At 46.5% G+C, this 25,151-nt stretch overlaps 1 protein-coding gene across 5 annotated transcripts in view; it reads left to right on the forward strand.

The window, feature by feature from the left end:
- The window catches only part of CACNA1E (calcium voltage-gated channel subunit alpha1 E), a 484,689-nt gene that overhangs the window by 148,448 nt on the left and 311,090 nt on the right, over positions 1-25,151 (forward strand). For all 5 annotated transcript variants that reach the window (XM_053391318.1, XM_053391316.1, XM_053391315.1 and 2 more), the window contains exon 3: positions 463-728. In XM_053391318.1, the coding sequence (XP_053247293.1) occupies positions 463-728 (266 nt within the window). The remainder of the gene's footprint in view (positions 1-462; positions 729-25,151) is intronic.

A 25,151-nucleotide genomic window follows, 5' to 3' on the forward strand; every position in this document is an offset into this window, starting at 1 on the left:
AAGAGGAGGAGGAGGACGGGTCTGATTTAAAGCCTCGGTGCAGAGAGCTCCACGTAAAAAGAGGCAGAATCTGAGCTCGCCTCCCCCAGCAAAAGCAACAGCAACCACCTGCTTCCTTTTAGGAGAAACCTGAACATTTCCTGCAAATTACACCATGGCTCTTTTTGCTTGCTGGGCTGGCCGATTTGGGCTGGGGTGATTTTTATCATTATTCTTTTTGCAACGCCTTGTGTTTCGTGTTAAAAGGATCGCGTGCCTCTAAACGTTGCTTCCAGAGGAATGGAGGAGTCGTTGAACGCGGGGTTTTAAAAGCATCACCAAGAGAGAGAGAGAGAGAAAGAAGGAGGTGCTCTGGTGGGAACGCCACCCCCCCCCCCCCGCTTACACACACCTTTACTGCTGCTTGCTACTTTGTGGAAAGGAGGGGGCCCTGATCGGATCACCTCTCTCTTTTCCTTCCAGGATGGCTCGCTTTGGAGAGGCGATGGCTGGCAGGCTGGGATCCGGAGATGGAGCTGCCGAGCAGAACAGAAACCGCCAGGGAGCCCCTGCCCCGTCGGGGGGGACCCCGGTAGCGTACAAGCAAACCAAAGCCCAACGGGCCAGGACTATGGCACTGTACAACCCTATACCCGTCCGTCAGAACTGCTTCACAGTCAACAGATCTCTCTTCATTTTTGGGGAAGACAACATTGTCAGGAAATATGCCAAGAAGCTGATCGACTGGCCATATCCTTTTGCCCTGTGTCCCTTTTCCATCTGATTCCCTCTCTCCCCAATGTCTTCCCCTCACTGGTACCTGCTGAGCCAGCAACTGTGAGCAAAGGTAAGCTTCTGTCTCCCATTCCATTATGTAGCTGGAGGACCACACGGAGAGAGAGTGAGACCAAACCACATGCATGTCCCAACTCTCTTCCTTCCCATTCCCACTAGCCCATCTAGGCATGCTTGCAATCCTAGCCTTGCTGCTTGGGCAACCTGTATTCCTCTTCACCTTGCTCCAGCAGTTTGCACTGGGCTGGGCTGCAGAGGACAGACTGGCTTGGCTCTTTTGAGACAGCCACAGCCCAGCTTGTTGGCTGAAGAGATCTGGAATAGAATGCAATAGGATCCGGCCAACTCTAAAGACTACAAGTTCTTGCGCATCTAGGGGCATGTTCTGATGGCAAAATAATGGCTGAGCAAAGGGGAACTTGAGTTCATATTTAATCGTTAGTTCCACATGCAAAAGCCAAGGTTCTCATTTTCTCAAGAAATGGAAGGGTTCCCTGGGACTTAATCAGGGTGCTTCACTACCTGCCTCAGTAAAACATTTGGCCTTTTCGTAACAAATACATGCCAAGTGGGCATTGCGGTGCCTTTGATTCTGGTGTGGTGCAAGAGTAGGCAAGCTTTCAAATGGCACAGAATTCTTCATCAGGCAAGGAAATGCATCCTTTTTTTGCGCCAATGGAAGTTGACCTGGTTGTAAGAATTGCCTGCCATTGGTTGAAATGGAGATGTGTGCAGAACAACCTCTCTCTTTTTTGACACAAACAGTCCCTTGAGCAGAGTAGAACCCCACTGGTTAAATGGGTGATTTATAAATTTTGAAAATAAACAAACAAACAAAATTCCTATCCTTTTCTTTCTCTGCGGTAAATAATCGATTTAAGACAAACAAACAAACAAACCTTAATCTCAATTCACTTTACACACCATATTCACCATAAGTCAGCGCATTGATGATCAACATGCCATGCGGTTCTTGACAAACTCTCTTTGTTTGCACCCTGACTCTTTTGTAACAGCAGTCCTATAGAACTGGCTGTGGGAACAGGTGTGCTGCTCAGGTGAGGCATTGCCAGCTCCACACTCTGCTTGCCAGCATCACCACATCATTCTGGGTGGAAGAGGCCATGTGCTCTTCTGTCACCGAATGGACTCCAAAGAGTTAGGAGGCTGAGCTTAGGGCACCTGATCCAGAGTAAGCCAACTGCGAGTTAAATCGGACTGAGCTCTGCACACACACCTTTGCTATTTACAGCAGCAGCATTTGCTGATAGTTTGCCATTAACTAATTGGAGCTGGAGCCCTCTGCCCCCCCTCCTTTTGGACTCCAAATCACAAGACACTGATGCATGGCATAAGTGCCTTAACTGCCTCAAGCCCACCCGCCGCCCACCCTTTCTCCCTGCCAGGCTTTTGTATTGCTGATTTCCAGTTCTAGCTATTCCGCCAAACAGCTCTTTTCGCTGCACTTGGCACACCCATGCTGCCAGTTGAGGGGGCTGCCCCTCGCTGTCGAGGGGATTGTGCCTTTGTCTCATTGAACTGAGCAGCTTAAGCAATACTGAGGTTGCAATCAACACTGCAGAAGGTAACACAGCGACCTCCAGCCCTCTCCATTCAGTACCAAGGACAGCTCCCAGATCTCTCTGTGTCTGTCTCTGTCTGTCTGTCTGTCTGTCTGTCTGTCTGTCTCTCTCTCTCTCTCTCTCTCTCTCTCTCGCACATACTCTAGATTTCTTAATGCGGCCTTTGCCCACCTAGTGCCCTCCAGATGTTTTGCACTACAACTCCCATCAGCCACAGGCCTGGGCTGGGCACCAGGTTGGCAAAGGCTGTTGTGACACTTAACACTCTTTTATCTACCTTTGCTGCTGCTGTTGTGAGGTTGGTTAAAGAATATTCAACGGCTAGGTCTCGCCATTTCAGAGAATGTCGATATATGCAGCGAGAATTCTATTTCGAGTTACCGATTTTGCCAAATGGGCATATATTCAGAGCGAAGGGGTGTGCGATCTCGCGTAAGCTTGGTGTGGACTGCATCGGACGCCTCTTGCTGCTGTTGGCAGCCCTGCCCAGAACTGTGCCTCTCAAAGAGTGGTTGGTTCTCTCTGTTTGGCCGAGGGTGTGTGTTTGTGTGGAAGGAGGCCCTGCATAGAATAAGCATCCCCGTTCACTAGGCTCACAGAGACATGTTGCATCCTCCTGGTCGTAGTGACTAAACCACCCAGTGTCCAAAGTGGAAGGCAGGTTCTACATCCACTGTAACTGTTCCCCTAAGTGTAAATGTTCCTTCACAGGCCATCCACATCGAGGAGAAAGTAAAAGGGATGCATTTGGAGACATTTCTGGGATGGGACTGACTGCAACATTTGGAGCAAGGCTTGTCCTCTCTCCACAGTGTTTCAGCTCACCCCCTGTTTCCTCTCTATAGAACTCAGTGGGAACCACTGAGAACTGATCCTGCTTCTGTCTGATCCTTCATCTTCATAGCCCCACCCATGCATTTGTCTCTTGCTTATCCTCAAGTGTGACTCTAGTGTGTGGTCAAATCCAGATACTGACTTTTATAGGAAGCAGGAGTGCCAGCTTGGCTCTTGCACCCATATTTGTGGGTGCCTGGTCCTGTCATGGGGAATTTTGTGGGTGTTCGGGCACCCAGGGCCCCAGGGAGTTGGCACCTAGGATAGGAAGGTAGATGGCCATTCTTTATAGCACAATGGCATGCTTTCTCTTCATTTTTGCCAACACACATTTTTCAACACCGGCCACCTTTTCATGACCAGAAAACAAAATACCCAGAATGCCTTATTCTGCAGAATCTAGGAGCAGGTTTTCATTGGCCCATAGAGTATTTTCAGGTGCAGGGGACAGTTCCATAAGTTCTTAACCAGCCAACGTAACCATAAGCAGATGACCACATAGTCTAGGAAGCAACATTAGAGGGGGGAAACAAGCCCAGGACATACCTGTTGTAGCAGCAGCTGGAGCTTCCTTGTGGAGGCCTCCCTCCCCATGCTTCTCAAAACAATGTTCCTAGAGCAGGGGTGCACAACCTGTGGCGCTCCAGTTGTTTCTGGACTACAACTCCCATCAGCCCCAGCCAGCATAGCCAGAGATCAGGGATGATGGGAGTTGTAGTCCAGAAACATCTGGAGGACCGCGGGTCGTGCACCCCTGTCCTAGAACATTTATTCTCTCCTCTGTCTCTGTACACAACAACAAGGGAAGTAAAGGGAAGCACAAGAGAGGCTGATATGGTGCTACCAAGAGTTGCAGCCATGTTGCAGCCAGAAATTACCATCTTCTTTAGATGCTTCATACATGCCCGGACACTGGGGCTTGGCCTTCATGATGGTGGCTTTTGGCCGGGGCTTATCCAGATCATTTCTCTATGTCTCTGTGTGCTCGTGTCTCAGAGCCTCATCAGACGCAGCAGATAAATAAGAGGGTGCAACATTAGCCTTCGTAGCTGGCAGGTGTTCCAAAGTCTCTGGGTTGTCCAGTTCTGTTATAAATGCTAGGAGCCTGGCCATCTGCTCCCAACTAAACAACAGAGCACTCCCTCCTGCTGGCTGCATACATCTCATTCTTGCTCCAGCAATTTACCTCGGGGTGCCCTTGCTTGGAGAACTCTGCTCCTAATGTGGGTCCAGGAACTGGCACTGTTGTCCTGGTTATAGCCCTGGCCAAGGGTGACCTTTATACCTAGGTGAGGAGGCTGAGAACCGAAGGGGTGGTCCCATGGGCCATAAAACATACCATGAAGCTGTGAGGAGATTTTTGCTCCTTGAGTCAGCCCACTGACAAGTGCACCCCAGCTGGGAATTGCATGCACGCTCCCCGGACAGAGAAACGTGGGGCACAATGGGCTTATGTGAATGTGTTTGTTTACTAAGTCTCACTCAGTGCATGCCTCCATTTGGCCTGGAGGCCCTCTACACTTTCAGCCTCCCATGGAAGAGTTGGTCTTTGCTTTACCCGGTGGTAAAGGAGACGCAACACATCAAAGCAGTTCCACTTGTCCTGCTTTTGTGTTAGTTAGGCTTTGCTCTGCCATATTGAACAGTTTAAAAGCTAAGTACCTCCCTATGGCGTTGCTGCTGTGTTTTATGCTGGTTTCTAAGAAATAAAATAAAATTATTCGGGTGGGGTTCTCCCTGTTGTGATGCATCTTTTCCTGGTTTTAGCATTTTCTCGGGAATTCCATTTTGCTTTTAATGTCTCTGTAAAACACCCGGAAAACCTGGCTGGATGTGTGCACTAGGCAATTCAATAAGTACTTACTTTTGCTGACTGGCAGCAATTGGGCACCATCCATTGGGTCTCTCTCCTGCAGGTGCCCTGCTGGAACTCCTTTTACAGGTCTTCTTTTACTTCAGTGGAGCTTGTGGTGAAAATGGTGCCCAGTATGGGAGGGTTGTTCATTGCTAGTGTGCGTGAAGCAGATATGCAATATTCCTGGCACTTTCATATTTAGCTGGCTACAAATCTGCTGAAAATATTTAGCTGCGTATTGTATCTGTAGGTCTTCCAGTTCATGCATCTTGCGCAATGGCTTAACCATGCAAAAGAGTTATATATCCTTGCCTAACTTCTTAAATGAGGGATGCGGGTGGCACTGTGGGTAAAACCTCAGCGCCTAGGGGTTGCCGATCGCATGGTCGGTGGTTCGAATCCCCGCGGCGGGGTGAGCTCCCGTCTTTCGGTCCCAGCTCCTGCCCACCTAGCAGTTCGAAAGCACCCCTAAGTGCAAGTAGATAAATAGGGACCGCTGTATAGCGGGAAGGTAAACGGCATTTCCATGTGCTGCGCTGGTGCTGGCTCGCCAGAGCAGCTTTGTAACGCTGGCCACGTGACCCAGAAGTGTCTCCGGACAGCGCTGGCCCCCGGCCTCTTAAGTGAGATGGGCGCACAACCCTAGAGTCGGACACGACTGGCCCGTACGGGCAGGGGTACCTTTACCTTTACCTTTAACTTCTTAAATGAGGGCTTGTCCATGCTTCTGCTTGTCCTGTGCCTAGAAAACATGGGTTTGAGTGGTTTTCCGCTTGTTCCGTACTTTCCAGGCATACGTCCAAGCAGTTTTGCCTTTGCTCCGCAGCTTTCCCTTGAAAAATGCACACTTCACCACTGAATCAAAAAAACAAACAAAAAAAAAAACAGCAATCCATGGGAAATCATTTTGGTTTGATTCAGCAGTTTTCAGAGGTGTGGATGAGCCCTTTGTTTAATGCTTGCATGATGTTTAATGGAAACATGTTCATGCAAATAATTATTCATAGGTGTGCATGAGCACACAATAGGTCCTGTGAATCATAGCCTGTAGGTTAGGCCCATTAAGAAGAAAATATTGAAGAAGAATTCCCCCACCCAGCATAAAGTGAACTTGATAAAAGGAAGAAAAAAACTTCTTTCAAACATTTCTAGCTATTCTTCCTAATTAATATGCTTTTTGATGATGCTGGAAGACACTGGAAGGGAGATGATCAATGCTTCTAGCCATTACAACTAAATGAAAAGTTTGTGTTCAGAGGCAGCCTACCATTGAATATTTGATGCTGGAACAAGCCAGGGGGGGTGCAATTGCTTTCCTGCCCTGCTTCCTGGAAGGATCTGGTTGGTCACTGTTGGAAACAGGATGGAGGACTCAATGGTCCCTCGGTCTGATCCAGCAGGGCTTTACTTCTGTACTCAGAATGAGTTCCGCTTATGTATTTGGAAATTCATTGTAACAGAACGTTTTCAGAATGAAGCTTATAAAAAGAAAACCAGCTCCATTTTCTTTCCTACAGCATGTTGTACATTTACACCGAGAAAGTCATGCTGGCAGGCGTGGGCAAGGGGAAAATGTTTCCGTGTGCATTTTCCAAATATATCCATCCTGATTTGGTGAAGGGAAATTTCAAAGGCTGCACGTAGTAGCCCAGCCTGCACCCCTAAAGCCCGTAGGTGAAGTCGAGAAGTAAGCAGCTTTTCTTTCTGAAGCTCTGAAAGTTTCAGTCTCCTATGTTCTGGCTTGATGAAGTGTCTAAGCAGACACATGCTCAGGATATTATCCTGCAAAAGAAGAAGAAAAAAAGGCACCACCCATGCAAATCTTTTTTGGTGTCTACCATTTATTAGCTTAACGTGTTTCATTGCCAAGAATTAGCCAAGGTATTAGTCATCTTCAGTTTGTACATTGCTGAAGGGGTTTGTTACTTTCCTGTGTCATTAATAGCTTTCCATTTCCTTCCTTCTTTCTTTGGCAATCCCTCATAGCCATGTAAGATTGCCTACCATGAACACGGTTTTAACAGTGAGTCCATAAATGACTGTGGAGACCAATTCTGGATCCACACGTCCTTCCACAGTGGGAACATAGGTTTCCACGGCCGGAGTTGATCACGGTGTGGATTTGCCAAGCATGCTTTCCTCTTAGCACGTTTTCCCCTTTCGTCCTGAGTTTGAGCGTCTTCAAAGTCCATGACACCTTTGGTAAAGGCTGTTCTCCAACTGGAGCGCTCGCAGGCCAGTGTTTCCCAGTTGTCGGTGTTTATGCTACCTTTTTAAAGATTTGTCTTGAAAGTGTCTTTAACAGGGGTCAGCAAACTTTTTCAGCAGGGGGCCCATCCACTGTCCCTCAGACCTTGTGGGGGGCCGGACTATATTTTGGAAAAATAATAATGAACGAATTCCTATGCCCCACAAATAACCCAGAGATGCATTTTAAATAAAAGCACACATTCTACTCATGTAAAAACACCAGGCAGGCCCCACAAATAACCCAGAGATGCATTTGAAATAAAAGGACACATTCTACTCAAGTCAAAACACGCTGATTCCCGGACCGTCTGCGGGCCGGATTGAGAAGGCAATTGGGCCGGATCCGGCCCCCAGGCCTTAGTTTGCCTACCCATGGTCTTTAAAGTGGAAGCTATTCTTCTAATTCTTATAGTGGAAGCTATTCTAATTCTTCCCAATTCCATTTTTTTTTTTTACAGTTCTCAATACTTAATTTTCAATGACATATTTCCCTGACCTCCTCATACCTCCCCTTCTTGTATTCCAATTCAAATTATTTACTCAGCAAATCCTTATCTCGAAACATTACAGCTGAAAACCCCTTAATTTCAATCCAACATCATTCAACATTCTTTAATTTTACAATGTTTCTGTAAATAGTCCTTAAATTTCTTCCAATCTTCTTCCGCCGACTCTTCTCCGTGGTCACGGATTCTGCCAGTCATTTCTGTCAATCCCATACAGTCGATCATCTTCATCTGCCATTCTTCCAGAGTGGGTAAATCTTGCGTCTTCCAATACTTTGCAATAAGTATTCTTGCTGCTGTTGTAGCATACATAAAAAACGTTCTGTCCTTCTTTAACATCAATTGGCCGACCATGCCCAAGAGAAAGGCCTCTGGTTTATTCAGGAAGATATATTTAAATACCTTTTTCAATTCATTATAAATCATTTCCCAGAAAGCCTTAATCCTGGGGCACGTCCACCAAAGGTGAAAGAATGTACCTTCAGTTTCTTTACATTTCCAACATTTATTATCGGGCAAATGGTAGATTTTTGCTAGCTTGACTGGGGTCTGGTTTCTCTTCAGATCGTATAAATCTTTTGCCTTTTATTAATTCTTCCCAATTCCAATGCATACCAGGGTCAGCTGAATACATTTTGTTGCTTGATATAGGAAAATTAAATGCTGCCTCTAAATGTTCTGTGGCACATTTCAGCACTGCTTACAGGAGGACCAGAGCTTCCTAGTCCCTCTCTTGCTGCCCTTAATGGAACTCAAAATCTACTACTCCACCTCTTGTCTCATGGCAGGCTCACCCATACTGCATTAAACACATGCACATAAGCAGGTACCCTACACTCATTGGGGCCATCCAGGCAATTACTGCCTATTTCCACCCATGCTATCTGAGATCCTTGACCTGGAGAGGCTGGGGGTTGGAGGTGGCCCCTTACACACGAAGAACATGCACCCTACCTCTAGCTATGAGCTCCCCTCCCTCATATTGATTATTAGCATGTCCTCTACAATGATGAAAAGTGGAGTGTGTGTTTTCAGATCACTGGCATTCCACCACTCCTTTCGGAAGGCAGTTTTGTTGCATTTCCACTGATGGGATCAAGACTCTAGGAACATAAACCGTTGTTGGGGCAGAGGTGGGGTACTTCAGAACCAGTGGTCAAATGCAACCCTTGCTGTCCTGACCTCAGAGCTCTCTCCAGGCCTATGGAGCAGTAATGGTGGCTCATGTATCTTATCAAAGGTCTAGTGGCAAAACATGGATGGCAATTTGTCCAAAAATACATACTGAACTGATGGCTTGGCCCCGATTTTTGGGGGGGTATGTGGAAGAGGTGCTGTGGCTTTAACCTGGGCAGAAACCATAATATTTCCAAGACCTTTGTCTATAACATTAGAAATCATATTTGCAACCAACCAGAGGAGCATCTATGAGGTTGTCCCATTTTGCTTTCATGGCAGCCCCCTCATTGTTCGTGAGGCCTGAACATCTTCCTGGAGGGATAACCATGCTAAACTTTTTGCAGCAAAAAGCCAGCAAAGAAGTCTGGTAGGACCATAAAGCCTTAACAGACTTACTGTGGCATAAGCTTTTGTGGACTAGTGCCCACATCATCTGATGCATGAAATGTTATTCTTGGTTGGGATAAAATAAGTAGAGAGTTTTTGAAAGAAATCTAGGCAATGATTAAAAACCTATAAACCTTCTGTCCTTCTTTTTTTTCATGGACATTCAACTCCACCTTCAATCTTCGCCCTGCCGTGAGTGTGCACGTGTATGATTTCAGACAGCTGATGAAATGGGCTCTTGTCCACAAAAGCTTATGTCACAACAATAAATCTGTAAGGAACCAGAGGACTATTTATTGCTTTTGATCTAGCCCTCTAGTGACTGGTTGAAGGTCACCCAGTAAGATGCATTGCAGAGGTCAACAATTATCTCCTTGGTTGATGTTCAACACACCCGGCCTAACACACAAGGAAAGGAATAGAGCACCTGAAATGCGTTGTTCCCAAAGCCAAATGTAAAGTTCCAGCTAATGCTTCATAAATGTGAATTAAATATTGAATGAAAGTGGTTAATCATCGCCTAAGTATTCATAATGAGCTGGGAATCTGACCTCCTTATTTCTTCAGTCAACAGAAGCCCCCATTCTCTGCTCAGATGCCATTCTGTGTCTTAATTAGAAAGGGTGAAACTCTAATTTTCTGCATCCTCGTGCAAACTCACTGAGCAGGCACCAACCCCCTTATTTCCAGGGAGCTCATGAACCGGAAAGCTTTCAAAGAAATTCCAGAACTCTTATTGTATGATACAGGTATCTCTCTTGTACTGATTGTGTCCTATTTATTTAGAAGCACATAGCTCATCAGGGCTCAGCAGGATCCAGGCTTTTAGGGGGTCAAGGCTCAAAGGGTCCTGGAGCAGGTTATGCTGTCCCAGGTGGGCAAGAGGTGAAGTTGTAGAGAGAGAGCATGAAATGTCAAGGGGTGGTTTAAGGCAAGTAGGGGTTAAGCTTCCCAAAAACAGCAGAGTAGGAGCAGGAGCTTAGCTACGCAAGGCCATTCTTTTCTGAGATGAATGCCTCAGACTGAGGACTAAGTGTTGAGGCCAGGGCTTTTAAATTTTAGCTGAAGTTGGTGTTGGGACCCTCGAGGTTTGCTGTTATTTAGTCATTTAGTCGTGTCTGACTCCTCATGACCCAATGGACCAGAGCACACCAGGCACTCCTGTCTTCCACTGCTTCCCGCAGTTTGGTCAAACTCATGTTAGTCGCTTTGAGAACACTGTCCAGCCATCTCGTCCTCTGTTGTCCCCTTCTCCTTGTGCCCTCAGTCTTTCCAAGCATCAGGGTCTTTTCCAGGGAGTCTTCTCTTATGAGGTGGCCAGAGTATTGGAGCCTCAGCTTCAGGATCTGTCCTTCAAGTGAGCACTCAGGGCTGATTTCCTTCAGAATGGATAGGTTTGATCTTCTTGCAGTCCATGGGACTCTCAAGAGTCTCCTCCAGCACCATAATTCAAAAGCATCAATTCTTCGGCGATCAGCCTTCTTTATGGTCCAGCTCTCACTTCCATACATAACTACTGGGAAAACCATGGATTTAACTATACGGACCTTTGTCGGCAAGGTGAGGTTAGTTGACTGTATACTCCATCCCAGTTACATCGTCACATAACCAGTAATTTGAGCAACCGGGGCACTTTGCAGTATTCCTTGTGACATACGACGACTGGTTCAGGATGAAAGAAATCTCCAAGTGTCACTTCTCTCTGGTCATATGTGTAAAGCAACATGCTTGTGTCATTAGCAACATGTGATGACATGGTGATACAGTGACAAAGGAGCTGTGAGATTCAATGTGACCAGAGGTGACATTTGGCACAGTGGGGAGCAGCTCCCAGAAGCAGACGGGCTGGGAACAGATGCTGTATAAAGTGTGCACCAGGCAGGCAAGGGCATGCTAGCTGTTGCCCAAGCAAGAAGCCCAGGCTAACCTAAAAATAATTATGCCCAGGCCAGTGAGGTAAGATCTTGTGTTGCAGCCAGTGCTTATAGGTGCTACATGAAGTTGCTACAGTAAGTGCCACACTTTTTAACAACAACAACAACATAAAGGTGCTGGTACTTCGTACCCTTGTGTGCCATCTGAAAGAAAACCACTGGTTGCAGCCATGCTTGAGGCTGGCAAAGAGAACGCCACTCCTCTTTCTCCTCTACGTTGCAGCTGGCTGTGGTCAAATTCTGGGGTCTCTGAAACTAGTTTTTGCTGGGATGCTTAGAAGGTGCATGTCAGCATTGCCTACCTGTCAGTTCTTTTGAACCAAAGCAGAAAGTGGGATGACTTAGGACAGAGCTAACTTTACCAACATTCTTCTAATGAGGGGGCACTGTAATTGCATACTATTATCAGATAATGTAGCAATGCCTACTTATTTTCTCTTTTGTAATTGTACACTGGGGGAATCAGTTTTGGTAGCTTTTAACCACCTCTTGACAACTTGCGTGTTTCTGTCTGAACAGCCTTTTGAGGCACTGCAAATTCGAACCCCCAGGGCTTTCTTTGTCACTTTCCCTCAATCATACTTGCTTTGGAGAGGTATCTTTTGGATCTAATCAATCTGAAAGGAATCTGCTCTTTTCAATGATGGTTTTTGAAGGGCTGTTTTCTGCAATCAGCAGCATCGGGCAGTGAGCTTTTTCATAAATGGTGCCACTTCAGATGGGAGGATGGGACAGTGCATGAGTAAATGCTATCCTCTAGCAGAAAAACCTCCCTGCATGCAGGTAGGTAGGTCAAAAGGAATGCTAGGCTGAACCCTTTCCCCTGACAGGTTCATTTCCTGGTGTTTAGGGAGGGTTTATTTGTGGGGAAGGGGCTGAAAACATCTTACCATGCAGCCTGTCATTTGCAGCCTGATGTGGTATAGTCTAGGGAAAAGCTTTGCTGCCTGATTTTGCTAATTCCACAAATCTGCCCTTCCATGGATGACTTAGAAGAAAACCAACTGGGGATCATAGTGGTGGAGGAAAGATTGGGTTCCTCATCCAAATCCAGTTGACTAGGTAATAAGGATAAAAATAACTAGGAGGTGGTGATTCAGTTCTGCATATCTGCTGGGTAAATGTGTAATTATTCCAGCAGCTTGTGCCGTTTTGCTCTCCAATGTAAATATAGGGTGATGCATAGGTTGGAAATATGAGACAATGGTTTTTTGTTTCCTGGGAAGCAAGCTGGTCCCTGGGCATTTCAAGCCTACAAGCCAGATTTAGTGACATCCGAGTGGAGCGGCTCTTTTTGCTGTTAATGTGTGTAGCAACAAACTGCATTTATTTCGGCTATTGCTATGGTATGGAAGCATCTTGGGCAGTTTGATATAGAAAAGAATGAATCGATTGAACCCTGAGTGAAAATCTAATGCAAACCCAGAGACCGTCAACCTCTTGTCTATCAGCTGAGCAGCAGTCAGTGGCCAGACCTCCTGCCTTGATTTCATTTACATGGTTGCTTGGAAAGTTACAATTCGGTTAGGCTGTGAGATAGAAAGCGCAACCCATCAATATCTGCTCAATTCATCTTCTATTAATCATATTTGACCACAACAAGAGGCCCAAAACAAATGTCCTGGCCTTACAAAGACTAAGCGTGGAACACTGGATGCCTTGGAGAATTACGCATTGACAATCCAGGCTCCTGCCAAGATTACGTGGTGTACATTGCTGACTGGCCAGATCCTTCAGCTGGAGTTGGGGGAGAGGCGTGGGCTTTTTTTGGAGAAATAGTTTAACCCAATGAAATGACCATGTGTGATGCACACTGTGAGAGAATTGCTGGCTTTGGGCCACATGGATTCTACAGTTCCACAAGGCATTGTGTTGCAGAATTCAGATTCTGAGAAACTCAGCTTTCATTGGGAAAAAATAAGAAGGGAATGATCCATCCAAATGCATAACAGAGGATCCCCAAAGGCAGGGGTCAGCAAACTTTTTCAGCAGGGGGCTGGGTCCACTGTCCCTCAGACCTTGTGGGGGGCCGGACTATATTTTGAAAAAAATATATGAATGAATTCCTACGCCCCACAAATAACCCAGAGATGCATTTTAAATAAAAGGATACATTCTTCTCATGTAAAAACATGATGATTCTCGGACCGTCCACGGGTCGGATTTAGAAGGCGATTGGGCCAGATTCGGCCCCCGGGCCTTAGGTTGTGTGCTGGTCCCGGGGGGGGGGGTTACCGTGAAGCGTAGTCAAAGTTCGGTCCTGGGCTGAGGGTCTGGAGACTGTCCACCAAGGGCGAAGCGGGGTCCAAAGCAAGAAGCCGGGCGTGGTCGGGAACTCCGGAAAAACAGGTCTGGGTGCTGGCAGAAACAGGTTTCCAATGTCGTTGCTCCCGCAACCTGGGACTGGGGCTGACTGGCCTTTATCTCCTCTGAGGCCAGGGGCGGTCCCGGCCCACAGGTGACCCGCCTTTCCTGGCTTTAAGGCGAGCACTCCTCCTGAGAGAACCCAGTTCCCTCTGCCTCTCTGCCCTGAGCCTCTGCAGCTCAGGAGAGGCTGGAGGGTTACTGGACCCAGGAGCAGCTTCACCTTCCCCTGACAGGGCTGGGAGAGGCGCACCTGCAGGCAATGGGTCCTCAATCACCTCCAGAGCCAGAGTGGATGCATCTGGTGTCTGCTCCTGAGGATCCGGCACAGGTGCAGGCCCTTCAGATTCAAGCCCCTGCCCCAGCTCAGCCGGCCCTGGAGGCGGGGACTCCTGTGCAGGCTGGGACTCCTCAGATTCAGCTTCTGAATCAGATTCCCAGGCCATCACAGGTTACCTACCCATGCCCAAAGGCATTATGGAGTTCTTTCATCCAGAGGTGGAGCTAGCTGCACTGGCACCTGAAGCGGCACACATGCTGTACACCTGAGGGGCGGGGCTAGCCACTTGTGGGGGCAGGGCAAGCATCCCAGGGAAGCGGCGTGGCAATATCACCCCCCCAGGGATGACACCCGGGGCGGACCGCACCTACCGCACTCCCTTACTCTTCCTGTGCCTTCATCCCGCTCCTTATCCTCAGCCACTACCCAGCCACTGTCTGACCAGTACCCAGAATGGGAGGCTCATCCACATCTGCCATTGGCTGTGCTCCTCAGGTGTCTTTGTGCATGTGTGCAAGCCTGTGCACCAGAACCCTAGGAATGAGGAGGCCACTGGATTCCTCAGTGGGAGTCACAGATGGGCCTCCCATTCACAGCAATGGTCAGATATAGTGCTATGAGCCTATCATAACATGCATTTGACAAAGGTTGGTTGCCGGCAGGAGAAAGGGCTCCACAATAATGCCCTATTGGAATTTTGCTGTTTCCTTCAAGGGTGGGAAAGGTTGCACTGAAATTTGCTCAGAGCCTAGGTGCACCCAGCAATTCTAGGGCTCAGAAACATAGCCTGCAGGGGTAGCATTGTGTTGCCCATTCAAGTACTCTTAACAGTGTGTGATGCAAGGTTGTGGGAACTTGGTTGGTGACTTAGGAGAGTATCACATGATGCAGCAAATTTACATAAGAGCATTAGACTGTCCAACAGTTGCACAATATGGGTAGACTTTGGGTTAATACAGTGCAGGGCAAGGGATATATAAAGTGGGGTTCCTGTATGGCTTGACCTAGAGAAGACTTCCAATCTAGTTGGGCCAGGAAAGAGAAAAAACAACTTGTTGTGGAACAACATTGTGCCGCCTAATTTTCACCACCTGATCAATTAAAACAGGAAGCACGGACTGTCTCCAGTTGTTCCACAGGCTCAAGACCTTTAGAGCCACACACAACATTTGCCATAGGATAGCAACCCCACATGCAAAAGCCCTGCCTGATTCAAATCTGGAATGTTCCCCTGACAACAGACAGAGAACGTTGGAGGGGATAGAAAATGCACATTCAGAGAGCAAAGGAGTCGTCGCTGGCTTCCTTTCTGAGTTTTTTGTTCTCTCTCCTCTGCACAGCTAATTTTCCCTGTGTGTTGGAGGGAAGAGAGGAATAAGAGAAAATTAGGTACACAGAGGAGAGAGAAGGGAGTGAAATAATGGAATGAGAAAGTTTTCTGTCCCTTTCAACTTTCTTGCCTGTTGGTGGGGGAGCCTTCCTAATTCTCAACAGGCAGAGTATTGCACAGTTGTAACACTCCCTAACCCATTTACAACACAATCCTGTGCAGGTTTACTTAGAAGAAAGTACCACTTAGGCCAAAGAGTCTTACTCACTAGACACTGGGTTTAGGATTAGAGAATTAGGTTGGTTTTATACCATATTAACTGCCCTTGGACATATTCTCTCATTTGGCATAAGAAATGTCTGTAGTTTAGCTGGCAGGGTAAGCATATGAATTAATATAAGCTGTCCAGATGTCAAAATAGGTGTCCACTCTAACATCTATAAGAAATAAATTCAAATGTATCCAGGACAGTAAGGTCCTAAAATCTTTGTGTAGCTGGTGGTTGTTTATCCTTCCAAGTTCAAAATGCAAGTCTCTTAACAACCCTAGGGTGTCATTCCTGGTCATTGTTCATGCTGTCTGGGACGTATGACATCATTTGGAGGCCACAGGTTCTGCACCCCTACTTTGAAAGATCCTGGGAATTGTTGTTTGGTAAAGCTCTGTGAATTCCATAAAAGATCCCTACCACTGTTCACAAAACTCAAATTCCCAAGGTGAAGATGGGATGGGTATTAATGCAGTTTTGATTTCTAGAGCTGATGCAGCTTAAGAGCAAATTCATTCCCCCAAAACTAAAGATGACTGATTAATAATAATAATAATAATAATAATAATAATAATAATAATAATTTATTATTTATACCCTGCCCATCTGGCTGGGTTTCTCCAGCCATTCTGGGTGGCTCCCCAGAGCCACTGATCCAATCAGTGTTCTTGTGTTCTTGTTCAGCTCATATTCTTTAAATTAGACTTGTAGAGCAGGACTTCCCGGTGGGTCATGCTTCAAGCCTTAAAACAAATCAATGGTTAGTTTGTGTTGACCCTTGGTTTTACGCAAATAAATGATTGACCGAATTAATGCGCATTTATTTTTTTTATAAGCTATTTATTAAAGTTTCCAATTTTTTATACAAACAAAAGACAAACAAAAAGATTTAAAAAGACGTATAGTTCATAATACAAACTTTTCAATAACATATTTCTCTGACCTCCTCATACCTCCCCTTCTTGTATTCCATTTCAAATTATTTGTTCAGCAAATCCTTTACTTAAAACATTACAGCTTATAATACCACCTTATTTTCTATCCAAACCTTTTTTTTCATATTCCTTTATATCATTACAGCTAGAAACCACTCCATTTCCAACATCATTCAACATTTCTTAATTTTACAATATTTCTGTAAGTAGTCCTTAAATTTTTTCCAATCTTCTTCTGCCGACTCTTCTCCCTGGTCACGGATTCTGCTAGTCATTTCTGCCAATCCCATACAGTCAATCAGTTTCATCTGCCATTCTTCCAGAGTGGGTAAATCTTGCGTCTTCCAATACTTTGCGATGAGTATTCTTGCTGCTGTTGTAGCATACATAAAAAATGTTCTGTCCTTCGTTGGCACCACTTGGCCGACCATGCCCAAGAGAAAGGCCTCTGGTTTCTTCAAGAAGGTATATTTAAATACCTTTTTCAATTCATTATATATCATTTCCCAGAAAGCCTTAATCCTGGGGCACGTCCACCAAAGGTGAAAGAATGTACCTTCAGTTTCCTTACATTTCCAACATTTATTATCGGGCAAATGATAGATTTTTGCAAGCTTGACTGGGGTCATGTACCACCTGTATATCATTTTCATAATATTCTCTCTTAAGGCATTGCATGCCATAAACTTCATACCTGTGGTCCATAACTGTTCCCAGTCAGCAAACATAATATTATGTCCAACGTCTTGTGCCCATTTAATCATAGCAGATTTAACCGTCTCATCCTGAGTGTTCCATTTCAGCAGCAAGTTATACATTTTTGACAAAGTCTTAGTTTTGGGTTCCAACAGTTCTGTTTCCAATTTAGATTTTTCCACCTGGAAACCAACTTTCTTATCTGAATTGTAAACCTCCATTATCTGGTAATAATGAAGCCAATCTCGCACTTTATCTTTCAATTTCTCAAAACTCTGCAATTTCAGTCTGTCCCCTTCTTGTTCCAAATAATGCGCATTTATTTTGCTGCATGAGGGGCGGGGGAAGAAACAGGATATCGTTGGCCAATGACCAGGATACAGTAATTAGATTTTCTGCTTTCTTTGAGAATGATTTCATTTGTTTTGCATCCCATCCCCAAGGAGCTAGGGAGAGTGTACACAAGTCTTATCCCCTCATCCTCACGTCAAACTGGTTAGGCTGAGAGTTCATGTCTGACCCCAAAGTGGCTCCAGTCCTGTATCCTATCCATTACACTAAAGCATCTCTCCTGTTTCATATCTTCAATGGGGTTGTGTAGGAAAACACCTTAATGGATAGTGCTCTGGAATCTTGAGGGTTATGTTCGTACAGAATAACTGAACATATTCAACAACCATCCTTAGCTGATATTTGCACGCATCTCCTGGTGCGATAAGATCATGCAACAAAAATATATGACAACGAAAACCATCTGGGACCAGTTGTCTCTAGCCTGTTGGAATGTTTTTGTTGTTCTTACACAGTACTGTTTCTTTTGCCTTTCATTCATTAGATTTTAAGCTTTGTTTGGGAGTAGATATGATGGTCGGTCCATCTTTTTGACAGATGAAGCAAACGGAGGGAGAGAGAGAGGCGCCTTGTCAGATGGTGAATTGAAACAGAGGCAGTAGTTGTCATGGAGATGCCAAGTTGCATCCAATTGCTATGGCAACCGAAGCTCTTTTTTTTAAAAAATTCTGATAAGGCAAGTAAGGAGAAAACCACATGGTATACTTTTGTTTTAATGAGGAATTGGAAATCAGAACACCTTTTGGGCCAAAAGAACATTAATGTACTGCCATTTATCTGTGGCAGGTTCATCTTAAACAACCCCAACCATTTATAATTCCCTGTACAGTTAAGAAACAGATGACAGAATATGACCAAACACAAACCATGATTTATGCAGAACTGCTGGTGCTGGTATCTGTTTAGATCTGTTATCCCACCCAATCTTAAAGGTTAAAAGCAGTTTACTATAGTTAAAAACCTCAGGTGCAAACAGGCTCTTAAAAGATCACAACATGATTAATAAAATAAAATAAACAAGCACAAACAATGCCAGGCTTAAAACTAGCCTTTAATTTTTTTAAATCCCTTTAAATCAGCCTGGACATGCCTATCTGTTCCATACAGCTATGCCTGCATTGGTGGTTCCTTAAGGCACCTGCTGCTTTGACTAGGGAGGTGCAGAATGCCTTTTATTTATTTATTTTTCATTCTTTAAAAGAACTGTATCCCACTTCATATTTTTTTGAAAAAAGAGCATCATCAAATTGCAGGCCAAGTGTTTACTGCCAGACACTCAGCAGGGCAACCCAGTAAGGCTCATGCCATTCCAGTTTATTCGACAAAAAGCAAACTCAGGTGGTGTGCAGGATTGGACACAAAACTCAGGAACAAGAGGGAGGTGGTGGCACGCTCAGGGGGGACCTTGCAGTTTGCAGAAGCACGTTATTTATTTATTTATTTATTTATTTATTTATTTATTTATTTTAAATCACAGAGCCTCCAACCTCCAAGGATGGAACGTAGCTGCAGAATACAGTGGTACCTTGGGTTACAAACACTTCAGGTTACAGATGCTTTAGGTTACAGACTCCGCTAACCCAGAAATAGTACCTCGGGTTAAGAACTTTGCTTCAGGATGAGAACAGAAATCGTGCAGCGGCGGCGTGGCGGCAGTGGGAGGCCCCATTAGCTAAAGCGGTGCTTCAGGTTAAGAACAGTTTCAGGTTAAGAACGGACCTCCGGAACGAATTAAGTTCTTAACCCGAGGTACCACTGTATAGCGTGGCGAATGAAAAACGAAACATGGGGCAGAGATGGATAGACTGCAGCCTTTTGTTGTGGGTTCCACCTGTCTCCTCTGAACAGTCAAAAAGGATGAACTCGGCCAAGTGTCTTCTGCAAGGTCATTGTATGGGGCTTTGTTGTTGTTGTTGTTTAGTCGTTTAGTCGTGTCCGACTCTTCGTGACCCCATGGACCAGAGCACGCCAGGCACCTCTGTCCTCCACTACCTCCCGCAGTTTGGTCAAACTCATGCTGGTAACCTCGAAAACACTATCCAACCATCTCGTCCTCTGTCGCCCCCTTCTCCTTGTGCCCTCCATCTTTCCCAGCATCAGTGTCTTCTCCAGGGAGTCTTCTCTTCTCATGAGGTGGCCAAAGTACTGGAGTCTCAGCTTCACTATCTGTCCTTCCAGTGAGCACTCAGGGCTGATTTCTTTAAGAATGGATGCGTTTGATCTTCTTGCAGTCCATGGGACTCTCAAGAGTCTTCTCCAGCACCCTAATTCAAAAGCATCAATTCTTCGGCGATCAGCCTTCTTTATGGTCCAGCTCTCACTTCCATACATCACTACTGGGAAAACCATGGCTTTAACTATACTGTATGGGGCTTTAGAAGCATATAAAGGAGGAATAGATGGTAGCCTGGAGCTTTGCATAAAGATGGCTTGGATATTCTCAGCCTTGTATCAGTATCTGGCTTAGTAGGTTACAGGTTGTACAGGCCTGACCTAGAACGTTTGACAGCAGAGCGATGCTTTTTGGGAGCTCCTGTCTGACCGTGATATTTCTTGGTGGTTTAAACCTGGTGTTGTTGTTTTTTTACCATGATCCCTTGGCAAATGGACTGCAACAAGCCTTGGAGTGTGGGATAAAGGTAAAGGTAAAGGTACCCCTGCCCGTACAGGCCAGTCTTGACAGACTCTAGGGTTGTGCGCTCATCTCAGTCTAGAGGCCGGGAGCCAGCGCTGTCCGCAGACACTTCCGGGTCATGTGGCCAGCATGACGAAGCTGCTCTGGCGAACCGGCACCAGAGCAGCACACGGAAACACCGTTTACCTTCCCGCTATAAAGCGGTCCCTATTTATCTACTTGCACTTAAGGGTGCTTTCGAACTGCTAGGTGGGCAGGAGCTCGGACTGAAAGACGGGAGCTCACCCCGCCGCAGGGATTCGAACCGCCGACCATGCGATCGGCAAGTCCTAGGCGCTGAGGTTTTACCCACAGCGCCACCTGCGTCCTTTGGAGTGTGGGATATTATGCATTTATTCAAATGTATCTATGAAATGCATATGTATATACAATAGATCAAGGACTCTGTATGGCATTTGCCTAGGGGGAGCTTTGATGACAGTGTTTTCAAGTGGCGTTCTCCATTGCCCAATGAAAATGCAAGTGTGTAGGATGATACCCTTTGGAGAGAGAGAAATCCAGAGGGGAGTAAGATTTTCAAGCACCAAGGCAGATTGTGGCTTGATAGGTAGATGGTTATCAGAGGTTTGAGAGCAGTTGGATCATTATTTAACATCTTGTTCTGAGATAAGAGTAATGGAGCTAAAATGTATAAAGAGTATTCTTTCCTCGCCCCAGAAGAAGAATTAAGTACAACGTACTGCTAAAGTAGCCTAGATTCATAATGCCAGAATTCGAGGCTCCATGGTGAAGCTGATTGGCAGGCCTGACATGCAATATGAAATTAAGCCACAGAATTCACGGCTACAAGATCCAGCAATGACCACAGGCTGACCAGAAAGGATTAGATGACTACATGGTAGGTAGACCTACCTTCCTATCAGTAATATTTGCCATGAAAGATGTGAAACAGTATGTCTCTAAATACCAGGTAAAAAGGTAAAGGTAAAGGACCCCTGACAGTTAAGTCCAGTCGCAGATGACTCTGGGGTTGTGGCGCTCATCTCGCTTTACTGGCCGAGGGAGCCGGCGTTTGTCCACAGACAGTTTTTCCAGGTCATGTGGCCAGCATGACTAAGCCGCTTCTGGCGAAACCAGAGCAGTGCATGGAAATGCCGTTTACCTTCCTGCCAGAGTGGTACCTATTTATCTACTTGCACTTTGATGTGCTTTCGAACTGCTAGGTTGGCAGGAGCTGGGACTGAGCAACGGGAGCTCACCCCATCGCGTAGTTCGAACCGCAACCTTCCTACTGGAAGCAAACTCCTGGACTAGATCTGGACCTGAATGAGGAAGGTGATGTACTTAAACCAGGAATGGGGATCCCGTATCTCTCCTGTATCGGTCCACTGCATCTCTGACTATTGGCTATGCCAGCTGTGATGGATGAGCATTGAAGTCTGACAACATCTGGAGGACCACATTCTCCCCATCCTTGTTTAAAGGAATGCAAGCATAGGACTTTACATTTTCTTTGGGGTCTCGTCACATTGAACTTGTCCCAAAGGTTCTTACCTTCTTCTTCAAATAAGGAGGGGGTGATGAAAAGGACAGAGATATCAAGAGTCTCTAACTCTCATCCCTGGTGCATTAAAGCTGTAAGTAGCTGTAGAGGAAGCCAGAATCTTTCTCTGCCTGAAGTTCCACTATGTAGCAGAAGCTGATATTCTGCTGGGCAACTTGTTTACTTGGCAACTAGGGAAGCGGGCTTTCTTCTCTGCTGTTGAAATGCTTGGCTGAGGATGCTGCTGCTACACTTTGTCTCTGTCCAGTTCCACATTGCCTTCCCAATCCTTGTTGTTGTTGTTGTTGTTGTTTAGTCGTTTGGTCGTGTCCGATTCTTCATGACCCCATGGACCAGAGAACGCCAGGCACCTCTGTCCTCCACTGCCTCCCGCAGTTTGGTCAAACTCATGCTGGTAACCTCGAAAACACTATCCAACCATCTCGTCCTCTGTCGCCCCCTTCTCCTTGGGCCCTCCATCTTTCCCGACATCAGGGTCTTCTCCAGGGAGTCTTCTCTTCTCATGAGGTGGCCAAAGTACTGGAGCCTCAGCTTCAGGATCTGTCCTTCCAGTGAGCACTCAGGGCTGACTTCCTTAAGAATGGAGAGGTTTGATCTTCTTGCAGTCCATGGGACTCTCAAGAGTCTCCTCCAGCACCATAATTCAAAAGCATCAATTCTTCGGCGATCAGCCTTCTTTATGGTCCAGCTCTCACTTCCATACATCACTACTGGGAAAACCATGGCTTTAACTATACGAACCTTGTTAGAACCAGTCAACATTTTGGTTGACATCTGTCAGTCTCAGGAGACAATGGAAGAGTGAGCCCATAGAGCCATTCTATTTGGGTGTTCATCACGGATGAACTGTGTGGGCATGAACATCTGGCAAATCAATCCCGAGTCCAAAGTAATGAGAAAATTTGATTAAATGGAGCCCGTACTCAAGGTGTCGAGCTCTTCCTGCTGCCCTCCAAGGGAATAGCAGAGAGAGGATTATCAGTGTCATACAGGCTGCAATCTCCAGGCCAGCAGGATATGACAATTTGGACTGGCCCACCCCAGAATGCATCCATGCAGACTGGCCCCAACTTGGTTGCAGGCATTGCCAGAAGGAGATGGACAAGGTGCCAGCCAGCTGTCTTAGGTAGTCCTCTCCAGATTTGTGTAGGGTTTACTCCTTAGCCTTTTCTTCTCCTGAAGCTGTCCCACAAGGCCGTGGGTATGGATTTTTCCTTGGGGTTTACTCCCAAAGCCTTTCTAATGGATGAATGTAGCCACAAGGCAGTGGAGCTTCAGGACCAGAGTTTTTCTTCTCCTACCTTTCCAGGTTGACGAGCCCCATCTGTTCCTCATTTCCTCCTACAGCAGTTAATGATGCTCATAGTGACTTCATTTCTGCATTTCCTTCATGTGTTCCCTGCCTGGTTTAACAGTCCCTGCAATTGCTGCCATCTGTCTGTCTCGAGAGACAATGGAGTGTGCCTCCAGGGGTGAACTACTGCATTGGCAGGACCCAAGTGACCTCCCCGGGGTGCAAGACTGGGCAGTGTGTCTGGTACGTTCTTGATTGCCCAGGTGACAAGACCCCCCTCTCAGCCTCACTGATGTAGTCCAAAGGTAAGCAGAGCAATATGTTTGGCTGCAGGAGTTGCCAGAAAGAGGTCTACAAAGCACCACCCAACCATCTTAGGGACTTCACTCTGGATTTGTGTAGCATTTACTCCTTCGCCTTTTCTTCTCCCCAAGATATCTCGCAAGGCAGTGGAAGTTTTGGACCAGAGTTTTCTTTCTCCTAGATGGGCTACCTTCCCAGGTTGACGAGCCCCACCTGCCCCTCACTTCCCTCTACAGCAGCGGTTCTCAACCTGTGGGTGCCCAGATGTTGTTGGACTACAAATCCCATCGTCCCTGAGCTCTGGCCTTGTTAGCTAGGGGTGATGGGAGTTGTAGTCCAACAACATCTGGGGACCCACAGGTTGAGAAAGGCTGTTCTACAGCATGTGCAGAAAACACCTTCTTGACTATTGGACCCACTATTGGTCTTGTCTGCTCAGCCCACCAGAACATGTCTTTGCATGCAGGGGAAGTCCCTAACTCACTGAAGGCTTGAGACCCATCAGCTACTCTCACCTCCTTTAGTTGACCAGTTGAAGCCATTTCCCAGGGTGTGGCTGCTGTCACATGCTGAGAGCTTCTGGGAGCCGCTGGCGAGAGCTGAGTGCAGGAGGGAACCATAGGAGCCATCTCCTAGGGGGTGAGGTCCCTTCGGCCCCATCAATAAAATATTTGAGCCCCCTCAAAAAAGTTGATGGACATTGCCATTCAAATGGTGTGTGTGTGCTGCATCTCATGATTGATTATGCAGGGCTTGGCTTATCTCCCCCCCCCATATTCTATTCAGGTTGGCACCCCTGGTGGGGACCAAAGGTGGACTACCCTAGAAGGAACACAATGTGCCCCACAACAGAGGTGCTACTCCTCCCCTATCACCCCAAATATGCCTTCTACCTTGCTTCAGTTGGGGGTGAGGGCCACAGCAGTGGCAGGCTGCAGCATAGCACTAATTACAGCAGGAATGGGGTGAGATTGGGAAAGCATCTTGGCCACCCCCAGGCTGCCCTAGCCCTGCACATCCAGCGCCACTGCTGCTCTGCTTCCTAAAAGCTGTTCTGGGCTTGAGCCTGCATCCCTCTGTTCCTTGCCACACACTGCCATTTACAAAACAGCGCCTTCCGGTCCATACCACTTCAAAGTGCTAATTTCACATGAGGGAGGTGTTTTTGATGGCTGCTCTGCAGGTAGAAAATCCTCTCCTCCCACAAGAATCTGGAGCACTTTTCAGTAGGGTTGCGAGACCTTGCCGGACTAGCTTTCGGTAGTCAAAAGGAAGGTTATAAAGAGCTGCCAAGCTACACAATCCAGAAATTGTTCCATGGCTTTTACATGCGCAGCTGAAAAGAGAGACAGGGCAGCAGCAGAGTCTTCCAGCCTGTTGTCTTTTCACCTGCCCTTCTCTGCCAGCTGTGGAGGAGAGGATCCCAGGCATGGTCTAACCCATAGCTGATATGGAAAGCTTGGCTTTAACCTGGTTGGGATTCTTGCCTAATAAGCGCTCTTGGCGTCTTGTATGACTCCTTCCAGCAACTCCTGCAGTCAAGCTGGTGCCAAATGTATTTATCTGCTTTCTTTTGGACCACATCAGTGAGGCTGAGGCGGGGATCTTGTCATCTGGCCATCCCAGGAGGACCTCCATGCACACTGCCCAGGAGAGGTCATTTTGGTGTGGCTAAAGCATCAAAAACAAAGTGGGAGGCAGCAGTTAAGAGTTACCAGTCTCTGCAGCCACAGCAGGCGCTGTGATTCTCCAGCAATTTGACTTCACCCACCAGAGGCACACTCCATTGTTTCTTGGGACAGACAGATGCCAACAATTGCTTTTATTTT

The sequence above is a fragment of the Podarcis raffonei genome, chromosome 6, assembly GCF_027172205.1.
Source record: "Podarcis raffonei isolate rPodRaf1 chromosome 6, rPodRaf1.pri, whole genome shotgun sequence".
In the NCBI taxonomy this organism is placed as follows: domain Eukaryota; kingdom Metazoa; phylum Chordata; class Lepidosauria; order Squamata; family Lacertidae; genus Podarcis; species Podarcis raffonei.